Source organism: Miniopterus natalensis, chromosome 9 (assembly GCF_054644295.1).
Source record: "Miniopterus natalensis isolate mMinNat1 chromosome 9, mMinNat1.hap1, whole genome shotgun sequence".
In the NCBI taxonomy this organism is placed as follows: Eukaryota; Metazoa; Chordata; class Mammalia; order Chiroptera; family Miniopteridae; genus Miniopterus; species Miniopterus natalensis.
Window position 1 is genome coordinate 22939728 of NC_142089.1, and position 14578 is coordinate 22954305.

Genomic DNA, 14578 nt, shown 5'->3' on the forward strand with positions numbered 1-14578 from the left:
CCTTCTCTAGTAGGAGAGAGGGGGATTTTTAAAAGTAAATATAGCCCAGCCGGACATGGCTCAGCGGTTGAGCGTCGACCTAGGATCCAGGCGATCAGAGTTCAATTCCCGGTCAGGGCACATGCCCGGGCTGCAGGCTCAATCCCTGGTTGGGGGCGTGCAGGAGGCAGCCGATCAATGACTCATTCATCACTGATGTTTCTCTCTCTCTTCCTCTCCTTTCCTCTCTCTGAAATCAATAAAGGTATTTAAAAAAAATAAAAGTAGATATAAAGTGTGGTCATGATGTCTAACTGCTCCCTTCAGAAGCCCATGTGTCCCACTCCCCCACTCATTTCACTTACCTAACAGTTTCTAAAGATGGGATTTCCAAAATTTAATGGATTTCCAAAAAAGATATGAATCCTTTCTATAGCTGTTAGGGATCTGCTTTTAGGCTTGAGATCATCACTGACCTCAAAGAAAGATCTAAACATTGACATCTAGGAACATCTAATGTTTCTAGAATATTTTCTGAGAGAGGTAGTGTGGTTATAATAATCATAACTGCTTTGATATGCATGCCCGTTGGCCCAATCACTTTGGGAATCCCTCCAAAAGTGGTAATGTAGTCTTTAGAAAAGAGCTGTGCCACTAAAGACAGTTATTGCAGGTTTGTATATTCAATAAACAAACTCAATACTCAGTTACCGTTTGCTAATGTGAGCTCATTGGGTGTGATAGGTCAAACGGGATGGTAAACTGTATCTGAAAAAGTTCATGAGAACTAAACGTCTATGAAATAGCGGCCTAGCACTAGGCCTGACACTGGGCAGTTGTGTTCTATATGTGTTCATTTCATCTCCTCTTTCTAATCATATTGCATTTTATTGTATATATGAATATATACATATGAGAATTTTTATGGCTTTTTATATTCCCACCATTCCCCTCTCAGTGTGGACTGAATTTGCTCACTGTTACCTCTCCTTCCCCTCTCCTGGCATTCTCAATGGTAGCCTTCAGGTATTGAATGGCTGAACTGTCCTAACCTCGACCAGGTTAGGATTGGAGGGAGAAAGCCACAATCAACTCTTCCCTAGTCTACTGCGTTAACCTCCTAGTCTCCACGGTTCCACCCAATCCATTCCAGGCAGTGGTCAGAGAGCACATTTTAGAACATAAATGTGACTGTGAACACTACCTGTTAGAACCTCTAGTAGCTTCTTAATGCTCCCAAATCCTCCGCATGGCTCACAGGGCCCTGCATGGTGTGGCTCCTGCCCACCTTTCCTGCCAGATGTCATGCCCCCCACCTCGGGCCTTTCAGTTCCTTGAGTGTGCAGCAGCTGCCTCCTCTCTGGTCCCCTTCCTTCAGGGTTCAGCTGAACTGTGACCTCAGGGAGGTCCTAACCCACTGCTCTATCTGAAACAGGTGGCCCCATAACTTTCTACCACATATGTCAATCTGTGATTTATGTATTCGCTGGTTTATTCCAAGAGTCCACAGGTTTTTTTTCCTAAAGAGCAAGTGGTAAATATTTTAGGCCCTGTGGGCCATAGGTTTTTGGGGTTTTCGGGTTTTTTTTCAGGAGGGGTATTTTGTAACTCATTTTGTTCAGAGATACAGGAATGAGCGTGACTGTGTTCCCATGAAACTTTATTATGGACACTGAAATTTGAACTTCATACATTTTCACGTGTCACGAGCTATTCTTGTTTTAGTATTTTTCTCAACTATTTAAAAATGTAAAACTCAGTCCTAGCTTGCAGAATATCCAAAGACAGCCGCCAGGGTTGGCCCGCGGGCCCTAGTTTATTATTTGCGGACCCCTACTCATTGGGCCCCGCAGTGTTTCCAGCAGCGCCGGGATCCGGCGCGCCCGCACCCTGCAGCTCCTCCCGCCCGGGCCGCAACTCACCTCCCGCGGCGCCGCACGCTTCCCAGCAGCTGGGGGCCCGCGAGCCGGCGCGTGAGTGGGCGGGGTCTACGGGCGCAGAGACGCGAGGGACGCAGGGCGGGGCGGGCCCGGCGGAGGGGCGGGGCCGTGGGAAGGGGGCGGGGCCGTGGGAAGGGGCGGGCCGGGCGCCGGCTTCCGGAGGGAGAGCGCGGGAGCAAGATGGCCACCACCAAGCGTGTGCTGTACGTGGGTGAGCAGGCGCGGCGCCGGGAGGGGACTGGGCGAACCCGATCGAGGGGGCCCGGGAGTGGGCCCGGAAGCGGAGGGCGGCGAGTAGCTGTCTAGGCGGGCTCCATGCGGTATAGCTTTGCTTCAGATGTTAGCCCGAGACGTAGAGGTCTTTCCGGCTTCCTTCCCAGCCCGCTGACCCCTTCACCTCCTGGGCCCTGGGAACCGGTAGAGAAATGCTGTGCGCCTCCGGATCCTCGCGCCCATTCATTTTACAAACATTCACTTGCAGCGGCGGCTCAGCCCTGGCCCCAGCCCCAAAGGAAGGGGTCCTCAGACCAGCCAGGTAGAAGTGAGAATAACTTCAGCAGCACAGTTTGATGAGCGCTTTGGTGGGGTTCGGGGAGAAAGGATCCCTCCATATGGAGAGGGTGAGAGCAAACTTTAAGGATGCGGTGACGCTGGAGCTGCTGATCCGGGTTTAGCCAGGTAGCCAAAATAGGGGCATGTGTGTTTACTGAAAGGGAGCAGCAAGAGCAAAAGCTCAAAGGTGTGAAGTAGCCTTACACTTGTGAGCAAGTGGGTCATTTTACGGGAACCCAGAGAATTGGGGAGGGCGGGGGACGGCTGAAGAGGTGGGCAGGGCTCCAGTTAGGAAGAGCCTGCTACGGAGTTTGGACTTTATCCTGAGGACAGTAGGAAACCTTTGAAGGAGTATAAGCAGGGAAGAGATGGGTTAAAATCTGCACGTTCTCAGGATCGTTCTAGTTGACACTGGAGAGAAGAGGGAGATCAGTTAAGAAGCTATTGCAGTAATTCTGGGGCTAGATGAGGGTCTGTGAGAAGGGCGAAGAGACCAGTATGTTTCATAAGTATGGGTGAGGGAGCAGATGAGAGGGGTGCTTCTGTACCCAAAGGACTGGATGGAACAACCGCTCCTCTTAGCTCTAGGATGCTAACTGGCTGCAGGGATTTCTCAAGAGAATAAAAGATTGTGGCTCAGAAGGCCCTTGGCTTCTTTGCAGGTGGCCTTGCAGAGGAGGTGGACGACAAAGTTCTTCATGCTGCTTTTATTCCTTTTGGAGACATCACAGATATTCAGATTCCTCTGGATTATGAAACAGGTGAATCCTTTTAGTGTCTCTTATGGTCAGAATCCTACTGGGAAAAGAACTATTAAAAAAATGTTTAAGTCCTATCATAGTGTATTATATGGTTGGGATGGAGGAAAGTTCTGGAGGGTGCTCAGTAGGGCAGCATGACAATGATCTTGATGCAGAAGCAGTGCTCTGGGCTTGTGGTTGTGAACTGTAACATAACTCGGCAGAGGCCCATCTATTGAATTTGAGATCAAACAATTTTCAGTAGTCTAGTAGGAAGATAGATTTTGAGCTACATGGGTCTCAAAATGGACCTGTTGTTTCAAACTATCTACTGGGTACCCCACTATACCTGCTCCCTTCTTGGCAGCTGTGCTATTATTAAACAGGGCAGCAGGAAAGCCTGGCCCTAACAATGGGGACTTGGCCACTGTGCACCTGGGCAAGTTTTCCTTTCATAGATACCACAGTTACAGTTCAGTTTTCTATTTTACCTTTGCTGTCATTTTTAAGATTGGAGTTTTGGGCCCAGCTCTATCATCGACCCTGCATGGATGTTAGCAAGGTCTTTTTTTTTTTTTTTTTAAATATATCTTTATTGATTCCAGAGAGAGGAAAGGAGAGGGAAAGAGAGAGATAGAAACATCAATGATGAGAGAGTCATTGATCGAGCCCACAACCCGGGCATGTGCCCTGACCGGGAATCGAACCCCGATCGCCTGGATCCCAGGTCGACGCTCAACCGCTGAGCCACGCCCGGCCGGGCAGCAAGGTCTTTAAATTCTCTGGGCCTGGGATCTTTACCTGTAAAAAACAAGAAGGCTGTAATTGGTTCTTTAAAGTTAGTTGGGTGATTAAATTAACCCTGTTGTGCTTGGCCTTTCTAGGTAGTTCAGCATTCTCCTGAGGATAAAAAATGAGTATCCTTATCCAGGATTCATCCTTCATGTACAGTTGATGCCCAAAATGTATATTTGGAATGAATAGGTTAAATGACTTCATTTTTCTATTCGTCTTACATGCAAAGGTTAAGGTTTTAATTTGGCTTTGGTAGAATTGAATGCTTATTTTAAAGATTAAAACTATAGTTCATTATTTAGCTATGTTCACTTAAAAATAAAGTTTAATATAGCTTGAAATGTTTAAACTAGGAAGAATTAAAGAATGAGATTTCTTCTTCTGAAATAGGGGTTGGGTAGAATTTCTAATGTCTGGCTATGGCTTGTGACGGGCTTCACTTTCCTTGTGACCATCTGTTTCTTCCCATTGCCCTAAGCGGTAATTACTTGTTTTTGTGTTCCCTTTTTTCAGAAAAGCATCGAGGATTTGCTTTTGTTGAATTTGAGTTGGCAGAGGTGAGAAAATTCTGTTTCCTATGTTTCATCTTTGGCTCATGTTAGTGTTATTACTTATTACAAAGGGAACTGTTCTCCATTTGGTTAGGTTTCTGGGTCTCATGCTGATGCTTCCAGAGGACACGAAGTGCTCTCTGAAGAAAAAGTTCCCTCACTTAATCAAATTGTAGACTATGGTTAACACCCCAGACCTGCCAGGTCCTGCCCCTCTTGCTCCTGCAGCCCTGCTCATGAACGTTTTTGCCTGGCAGCACTGGCAATTATTTCTTATGCCTTCCACTGGGTGGCAAATTGCTGTACCACCAGCTCTAAAGTCAGCCAGAAAGCACTCTTTGTTAGACATACACGCAACCTAGGCAGGAAATACAGAGGTGACTTTTTCCTGTTTTGATTTTTTTGGGGGGAGGGTTCTACCCTATGTTTAGATACCACAAGAAGCTAAATTTGTACGTTGTCTTTTCTTGGCAGGATGCTGCAGCAGCTATCGACAACATGGTATGAACAATAATCTTCCTTCTTGCCGAAGTTGGTTTTGGTGGTACAGAGGGGTCCTTGTTCATATATTGGTTTGCTGAACCTCCAAAGATACAAGGTTGCATGGGGAAGTTAAATTGTCATTGTGTGAATTAATCACTTTAATAAGATTACTCCTTACTCAAACATCCTTCCCCATTTAACAATAGTATAAATACTAATCATCCTCATTGGCCAGTCTGTCACTGACCACCCCACGTCTAGGATAATAAATTGCGAACACTATTCAAATTAATTGCACAGTGAAATTGCATATTTTGCAAAAGAGGGAGGATTTCATGAAGTGTTAGACCAGTTAACAATTGATAAGAGAAATTCAGTAAGGATCGTGATGGTGTGGTACTGATGCAAATGATTTTAATGTCCTGGAGAGGTCCTTGGGGGAAATGATGAAGCTCTTCAGTATTTGTACCCTCTTTGAGATCCCTGTGCTTTTAATATCAGATATAAAGTGCGAAGATGTCATATACTGTTGATAGAATTTTGTTGGAAAAAATACTGCAAATTAATCAGCACCCAGTACATATTTGTTCTACAAATTCGTGCATAGTTAAACCTGTATTTGAACTATAAGAAATTTATTTTCATTATTCTTAGTTTCATCACAGTAAAGTCCCAGTCAAACCTTTCTTCCTTTACTTTTTACCATGAAAATTTTCTTCACTGCTCTAAATTGATTCATGTTAAGTGACCTTTCCTAGTACCAATTGCCTTTGGATAGCAAGGTTCTCCTTTATTCCTGGTCTCTCTTACCCATTCACCGAACATATTCCTCAGCTCTTGGAGAGAGTTCGTTTCTCACCATTTCAGAGCTGATCTTGACTTCCGCAGGTGAACTCGGGTACTTGGAAACTATTTTTACCCTGAATCTCTGACCCCGGAGTTACTATTGGTAGCACAGTTCTTTGCTGGCATTGAAAAACAGGAGGTGTGTGATGGCTCCAGGGAGGCAACTCCCTGCAGCCCACGGGCTGCTTTGTGGTGGGTGCAGAGCTTGCTGTTAGGGGCTCAGGGATTAAGGGAGAACAAATCAGGAGCATGTCTCAGGTATATCAGTAGCAAATGGAAAAACTGCCTGACTCTCTTTTGCCCTAACAGAGTTTAAGCAGCTGAATTTTCAATCTTTTCAGAATGAATCTGAGCTCTTTGGACGGACAATTCGTGTTAATTTGGCCAAACCAATGAGGATTAAGGAAGGCTCTTCCAGACCAGGTGAGAGGGGCCACCACAGATCCCCCATCGTGTCCTCCAGTGTGGCCATAGTTGCGTTTTTATTCCTATTACATGGAAGTAAGTGCTGACTGCCACTCCTGGTGAATAGGAGTAGAGGATGGTTCACGTTGCTGAAGGGCATGCACCACCTTCATGGGGAATAAAAAGAGTCTGAGCTTCTCAGGGTAGTTGTTTCCATTACAGAGAAACTCTGCGTGATCCCTGATCTTTCCCAGTTTTCTCATTCCTGGGGTGTTCCACCAAGGGCTAGAACTGGCAAGACCTCGCCTTGCCCTTTGACATCGCTTTTTCACGTGGCCCTGTTGAGAACTGGCCTTCGGGGCTGCCCTTCCCAGTGGAACTTGCCTTGCCCTTGGGAGTTCCCCAGCGGAACCCTGAGGCCAAGAGGGCTGCAGAGTATGTTCCGCTTTGCTGACCAAAGCAGCCGATGAGCAGTGGGCTGAGAGCGTGAGTCCCTTAACATCCATTTGCTTCTTTCCCTTCAGTTTGGTCAGATGATGACTGGTTGAAGAGGTTCTCTGGGAAGACTCTGGAAGAGAACAAAGAGGAGGGGTCAGAGCCTCCCAGAGCGGAAACGCAGGAGGTGAGATCGAAGGCGCGCTTCTGCAGGGGCGGCTGGCGCTTCCATAGGAGACTTCTTTTAGTTTTATGAAAATTTGAAAATACATGTCTCCAAGCAGAGAGAATGAAAAATGAATTCTTAGTACTTTGGTGAAGGCGGTGTTGAGTGAACTAAAGAGAGAAGCTTTAAGCCTCTCGTCCTTGCGCTCTGCGTAATGAGCTTGCCAGCTTCTCAGCTCGGTTTGGGTACTGACTTGTGACTGGCAGCTGACGGGGAGGGAGCCCGCCAGGAGGAAGGGTGGTGAGTGTGCCTCTTCACCCCTCCTGATAGCCCCCCTCCTTCACTGAAGCCTTTGATGACAGGCTCATGGTATTCCTGGTCTTGCCCAACACAGGAGAGTCAGGACAGGGCAGTGGTACCATCCCTGCGGTCTCTACACAGTTTTGACGCTCTCGCTTCCTCAGAGAACCCTACCTTGGCACTTTCTCCTGGTTCTCAGCATGCCTCTCTCTCTGATCATTGCTTCTCAGGCTTTTTCCCTCCCCATGTGAATGTTGCTTCTTGCTTGGCTCATGGCATCACTCACTTCTTTCAGCCAAAATGGTGGCTGATTTTTCACATCCTCTCCTGTGCTGTTAACTTTCGTGGTCTCTATTTCTAGTGTTGAGGTTTGGACATTGTGTGCAAGCCTCACGGGCAGCTTCAGGCTGCCTGAAATGGGCACTCCCCCTTCTCTAATCCTTTTCTTCCAGTATTCTCAAGCTTGTTAATTTGCCACCATCCATCCACACATTGACCCAAGCCAGAAATTTGGATACAAAGCAGAGCACATGAATGGCCCTCACAGTCAGTGGAATAACCCTAGATCATCTAGACCCCTCTTTAAAACAGAGACACTATATCATCACATTCTGCTGGTTTTTCTCTTAAGTCTTCCTTGAGTCCCTCCTCCCTGATTGTCCCATCATCCTAAATAGCCTCTCGTCTCTAATTACCTCTTTGGGTAATTACAATAGCTCCTTAACTAGTCCTCTGGCTGGAATCTTGCTCTCCTCCAGTCTTTCATAAAGACAGCTACAATAATCTTTTTAAAGCACAGGACCAATCATCTGACCCTGCTGGGAACTTTTCTGTGGCTCCCCATCACCTGTCCCATGGGATAAAGACCAAAGGGACTCTCCAAGTCTTGACCCTGCCCACCTCACCTCTCCACATTGCAGTCCTCACTTTACACTCTGGTAAAACGAGGCCTTTGTATTTCTCTCTTTGCTTTTGTACAGGCTACTCAAGTGCTTATTGCCTTTCCCTTTCTAGGCAGCAAACTCTGTGAGGATAGGGGCCTTGTATCATGCATCTTGTTAATAAGGATGTCAGGTGGGGTAATACAGTTAAGAGCATGGACTGCCAGGGTGGTATGAGTGGTTTAGGTTTGAATGCCAACTTTATCACCATCTCTGTGATTGTGAGCAAGTTACTAAACTTCATTATGCCTCGGTTTCCCCATCTATAAAACGGGATAGCAGTGGTCCTGACCTCCAGGGTGGTTATGAGGATTAAATGAGCTAATATACCTAAAACATTTAGAATAGTATTCTGTACATGGTAAGTGCTATGTGAGTATTTGCTGCTACTACTATGCTACTGCTACTGTTAGTAATAAATGATAGTAATAATATCCCCAGTACATTTGTTAAACTAAACCACAGACAAGTTACCTTTGACTTTTCTTTTTGGAACAAATGTGATGGATGCATTAAATGTCTCTTATCCTCTGCTTAGCTTTGTCCACTTGGGGATAAGGCAAGGCCCCCCTCAACTCCCTTCCTTGTCTTCTGAGCACTTAGGCCCAAGCCAGAGGGCTGCCCTCCTTGATTCCATTGTAGCCAGCCTTTGGATACACAGAGCTAAGCACAGAAGGAAGGGATGGTGTTACATGAAAGGGTCCATTTAACTGGAGTGAGGTGGGTGAGCTTGAGCTGGGTTTGGAGGCGCTGAGAGTTGCATTGGGCCAGAACAGTGTTACTCCGTGACTGCAGGGAGGGTGGAGCAAGCCGAAGGGTCTGAGGGGAGTGTGATAAGAGAACGTGCCTGCAGGGTGGGGCTCACATTAGCGCTGAGGTCTCCTGTTACTGATGTCCAGCTCGGTGCTATGGCCACAGCCTCTGCCTCCCGCAGGCCTGTCGGGGCCAAGACCTCCCCTGTCGGCACTTGCTCCAGCCTGCTCCCTGCATTTGGGTTCTGGGTGTGTATTCAGAAGAACACTCGCTGTCCTATTCGGGGAGCGAGGCTTTTCTCTCTGACATAGCGATTTCTTTTGCACCTAGGGAGAGCCCACTGCCAAAAAGGCCCGGTCAAATCCTCAGGTGTACATGGACATCAAGATTGGGAACAAGCCAGCTGGCCGCATCCAGATACTCCTGCGCTCAGATGTCGTTCCCATGACGGCAGGTGAGCAGGCTCCGGGCAGGACTGCAGGAAGTGCTGGCTGAGCAGTGAGCCTTCCCAGGGTTCTCCGATGCCTTGGTTCTGGTGCCCTTGACATTGTTTCTGAGCTGAGTAGATTCAACCCTGAAATCACCTCCTCACCAACACTTATTTTTTGCTTATCATAGCTATCCCAGTGGATGTGGTGTGTCATTATGGTTTTGATTTATTTCTCTGATGACTAATGTTGAGCATCTTTTCATGTGCTTTATTGGCCATTTGTATATCTTCTTTGGGGAAATGTCTATTCCAGTCTTTTGCCCATTTGTTAACTGGGATGTTTGGTTTTTTGTTGTTGAGATGTAGGAGTTCTTTATATATTCTGGATATTAAACCCTTATCAGATATGATTTGCAAATATTTTCTCCTGTTCTGAGTGGCCTTTTCACTCTAAGAATGTCCTTTGATGCATAAAAGTTTTTAATTTTGATGAAGTCTTATTTATATATTTTTTCTTTTATCAATGCTTTTTGGGGCCATATTTAAGAAACAGTTGCCAAATCCAAAGTCACAAAGATTTGCCCCTGTATTTTCTTCTAAGATCCTGTTTGATTTTTCTTTTAGAAAATTACCACCAGTTTAGTGTGGAGTGGAGCTAGAATGCATATCCTCAAACTCCCCTGTAGCCCTTTAAGATACCAGGATCACAAAAACTTAAAATGAAAAATTTTTTAAATAATAGTTTTCAGAATCTAGTTACAGGGAGGTTTTGTTTGTTTGTTTAATATATTGATTTCAGAGAGAGGAAAGGAGAGAGAAAGAGAGATAAAAGCATCAGTGATGAGAGAGTCATTGATTGGCTGCCTCCTGCACGCCCCCTACTGAGGATCAAGCCTGCAACCCAGGCATGTGCCCTGACTGAGAATCGAACCTTGATCTCCTGGATCATAGGTTGATGCTCAGCCGCTGAGCCATGGCCGGCCGGGCTGTTAGTTTGTATTTTAACCTGAGCGCCTTTTCCTTTCTCCACCCCAGAGAATTTCCGTTGCCTGTGCACCCACGAGAAGGGCTTTGGCTTCAAGGGGAGCAGCTTCCATCGCATCATCCCCCAGTTCATGTGCCAGGGCGGCGACTTCACGAACCACAATGGCACCGGGGGCAAGTCCATCTATGGGAAGAAGTTCGATGACGAGAACTTTATCCTCAAGCACACGGGACCAGGTGGGACCTGATGAGTAGTGTGACAAGTGGGGCCCAGGCCAGGGCAGGACAGCTGTGCAGGATGCAGTGACACTGCGGTTCTGGTCAAGGGGTCGGGTTTGGAGGAGACCCGGCGAGTGAACAGAGGAAAAGGGTCAGCCTGGCTGGAGCAGGCTTTCCCTTCACCACTGTTCTGGAGCAGTGTCCGACACATAGGAAAAACACAATAAATACGGAATATTTAAAACATATTCACAGGCTGGTGTGTTAGGGGCCAGGCGGCGGCTCTGCTCCGGCAGTGAGAGGCGAACGGGACAGTCCGCGTCCCGGGGAGCGCGGTGCAGAGGCCCAGTGAGGAGCACCCGGGCCTCAGACTAAACTCAGATGGCCCCTCCTCCGGAGCGCCTTTCATGACAGTGGCACCAGCATACGTCACACACATACACACACCCTCGCGTGACTGCCTCTGTGCTTCCAGTGTGTGCACAGATGTCTGTCCCTGAGCTTTGCTCTGTCATGGCTGTCACAGCACAGCTCTCTCTTGAGTGACTCTTGTCCTCTAGACTAAGCTCCACCACAGCTGGGACCCCTGTCCTCAGGGCTCAACACGGGTCTGGTTACAGAGTAGACAGTAACTATGTGTTGGGTGAATGAAGGGTTAAATCAGTATAAAATGATTGAAACAACCCTGCTCACCGTTTCACTGTCAATCAAGTGGAAGACAGGCATCCGCACGGTCTGTCCGTCCAGAGTTGGCCTGGTGAGGGAGCCGGGGTGGAGGGAGCTGACCTGCTCCTTCCCTCCCCCAGGCCTGCTCTCCATGGCCAACTCGGGCCCAAACACCAACGGCTCCCAGTTCTTCCTAACGTGTGACAAGACGGATTGGCTGGACGGCAAGCACGTGGTATTCGGGGAGGTCACGGAAGGCCTGGATGTCTTGCGGCAGATTGAGGTGGGTGGCTGCCCAGGCCCTCGGTGCACAGCCCTGTGGGATGGCGGGAGCAGCCCCCTGTGGCCTGGAGAGGGGCCCAGCTGCTCCAGGAGGCGCTGCCTCTGCTCAGGCTGGGCATGGGAGGGTGAGTGTTCCGAGCCCCCTTTAATCTTCACCCTCCCTCCTTGGTTTCTTTTCTTCTGCTCTTCCCACAAAGGCCCAGGGCAGCAAGGACGGGAAGCCAAAGGAGAAGGTGATCATCTCCGACTGTGGGGAGTACGTGTGAGAGGCACTTTCTCTGCACTGCGCCTGTGTATCCAGGAGTCGATGGCCCCGGGGATCCAGCACTTGTTAACGGGGTCTGTGCTGTGGCCCTTCTTGGGGTCAGCTGGGAGCATCTCCTCTGCAGGAGTGGCCTGGGCTTCCTCTGGCTCTTTCCCAAGCATGGCCGTGGGCCCGGGAGCAGGCACAGGTGCCACCCTCCCCATCCTGGACGGCCGTGCGTGGCCTTTCTAGGCCTTTGCTGCCAGGGCCTCTCCTGGGCCCCCCAGTGTGGCTCCTGGACGTTTCTTATGGTAAAATAAATCCTAGTTGCTGTACTGCTGCCTCCAGCTAGTTCCTGGGAGTTGTCAGAGATTGCACTGTGGCTAAGCTGTGATTCTGAGATAGGCTGGTAGAGGTAGGGCATAGTGTCTTCCCCATAGCTTTCCTTTCCTTTCTTGGGACGATTCCCTGAGATGCCAGGTGATGTATCTTCAAGCCAGATATTCTTGTCAGACCATTGTCAGGACAAAGAAAGTCACAGACAGTGGAAAAATTCCCATTTGTTGCCTCTGCTTCTAAACTGAAGCTGGCTAGTCATAGCCAGCAAGTGTACTTACGAGTCTCAGGGATTCAGTTATTTGTTCACTTTTATTCTACAGAATTAAAAAGGTTACATTTATAACTCAGAGTGCCTTTTCCATGCCAGATACTATGCTTATGTGTCAGGACACAGGAGGTCAGCATACTACCTCAGCCTAGTCCAGCCTGCTGCCTGTTTTTATGAATAAAGTTTTATTGGAACACAGCCACATCTTCATTTACTTAGTGTCTCTGGCTACTTTCTCACTACAGCGGCATTGTTGAGTAATTGGTGACACTGAATGGTCCCAATATTAGAGTTCTCCAGAGAAACAGAACCAATAGGATATTGTATATATGTATATGTAGAGAGAGACGTATTTTAAGGAATTGTTCTGTGATCGTGGAGTTGTCAAGTCTGTAGTCTGCAGGGCAGACCAGCATGCTGGAGACCCAGGGAAGAGTTGATGTTGCAGTTCAAGTCCAAAGGCCGTCTGGAAGCAGGATACCTCCTCCCTTGGGTGAGGCCTTTGCTGCTAGGACTTCTCCTGAGCCCACCAGTGTGGTTCCTAGACATTTCTTCTGGTAAAATCTGTTTATTCTACCAAATAAAGTAAATCCCAGAAAAAACTGGTGACCTCAGTCTTTTCTCTCTTGAGGCCTTCCCACATTATGGAGAGTAATCTGCTTTATTTCAGCTGTACCGATTTAAATGTTAATCACATCTGAAATATACCTTCACAGCAACATCTGGACTGGTGTTTGACCAAAAACTGGATACCATGACCTAGCCAAGTTGACACTTAAAATTAAGCAACACAGCCCCCAAAATATTTACTACCTGAACGTTTACAGAAAGTTTGCTGACCCCTGAATGCGATAAATGGTCCTACCCCCATGCTGAGCTCACAGTCTGTTCCTGCTGTGTGCAGCCACTGCCTGGAGCCAAGGTGGGCTGACTTCTTTCCCCTTCCGTATTCTGGTTGGCCAGGTGGTTTTAAAGATCCTGCACCTGCCGAAGGCTCTGAGCAGGGACTGAGTCCTGTAGCCACACCGTTCGGAATCCACTGGGCTGGGTTTTTTAATCTTGGGATGTGCAGGAGGCAGGAGAGGCATGCTGTCCCCTGGCCCTGTGAACCCAGGATAGCTCCTACTTGGGATGATGGCATTCTGGCCCTGCCTCTGGCTCCCATGTACCAAATGGACTCCCAGCCTTCAGCTGAGCTCCCTCTGCTGCAGTTGGCCAGGTTTCTGCCTCCCTGTGGCTAGGATGTGCCACATGGTTACCCCTGAGCTCCCAAAAGAGACCCTGCAAGCAGAGGGCCCCATCAGTGTACGCCACAGCCATGGCAGGTCACTCACAGGTGCGGGCAGGCTTCAGTGAAGTGGGGGTGATGGCAGTGACTTCAGGGCTTTTACAAGAGCCAGGAAAGGATGTGTATGGAAAATTTAGCACAGCCAGCTTCCCGAGAGGACCAACTCCTGTGAAGATGACCCTGCCACTTTCTGCTCTTCCCTGAAGGCATAAGGAGATTGAGACCAATTTTCCTAAGTTTGGAAAGCTCAGCAGGTTTGGAGTCATTAGGTGCCACCTCCCCTCCCAGGGGTCTACCAGAGTGTCCACTGGTGTTACCTCACTGTGTCCACACCTGAACCCTCTACAGAGGTAAACCAAGGCTCAGGGTACATGACTGCAAAGGTCACCCGGGACGTGGCAGGGCTGAAACCAGAAACTTGGCCTGTCCCACATGCGTCATAATGAAGTCCTGGGAGGTTTACTGGGCTCTAGGCTCAGTCTACGGCAGGGAGGCCCAAGGACCTCAGCCTGAGGAGCAGAAAGCTGGCTGCCTACTTCAGCTACTCAGCATAGCACCAGCCCCTGTTGCTCAGGGGGACTCTGGCCTGTGGGAAGTGGACCCCAGCGTGCTGTGGGGCCTTTGCTGCAGCCTGAAGGTCAAAACTGCTTTCCTGGGACTGCCTGGCACCCATCTAAAGTGGCCTCCTAGTCCACGATCCTGTAGCCCCAGTACCAGGGCTGAGGACATGGGGTCAGTTATGCCAATTCATCCCCTCACCAACTCCTTTAGGGTCGGCCCTGTCCTTGTGCTGGTTTCTGACAGCTGCACCAAGAGACGCCGACTGCGGTCCCAGGACCAGTCCTGACTGCTGGAGTGTCCTCCCTGACAGCATATCTGCCTCCAGAAGCTGCTGGCTCAACACATTTGTCAGTCACCCCAGCTGGGGGAGGGATTGCGAGGCCTACTTTTCAAGTGGTGAAAACAGTCTTG

General features: G+C 48.5%; 1 protein-coding gene across 1 annotated transcript; it reads left to right on the top strand.

Annotated features, from left to right (window-relative positions):
• Positions 1-2081: 2081 nt before the first annotated feature.
• On the top strand, positions 2082-12046 carry PPIE (peptidylprolyl isomerase E). The gene is made up of 10 exons (XM_016218866.2): positions 2082-2130; positions 3134-3232; positions 4520-4563; positions 5032-5058; positions 6228-6309; positions 6816-6913; positions 9217-9340; positions 10352-10537; positions 11326-11468; positions 11665-12046. The coding sequence occupies exons 1-10, from the start codon at positions 2100-2102 to the stop codon at positions 11731-11733; spliced, it is 903 nt and encodes a 300-aa protein (XP_016074352.1). The 5' UTR covers positions 2082-2099; the 3' UTR covers positions 11734-12046.
• Positions 12047-14578: the final 2532 nt, after the last annotated feature.

Bases quoted from the DNA above. Each gene is read 5' to 3' on its own strand.
- PPIE (XM_016218866.2), top strand. From the start codon at position 2,100: ATGGCCACCACCAAGCGTGTGCTGTACGTGG. The intron at 6,310-6,815 runs GTGAGAGGGGCC...CTTTCCCTTCAG, and splicing joins GGAAGGCTCTTCCAGACCAG to TTTGGTCAGATGATGACTGG. The intron at 6,914-9,216 runs GTGAGATCGAAG...TTTTGCACCTAG, and splicing joins CCAGAGCGGAAACGCAGGAG to GGAGAGCCCACTGCCAAAAA.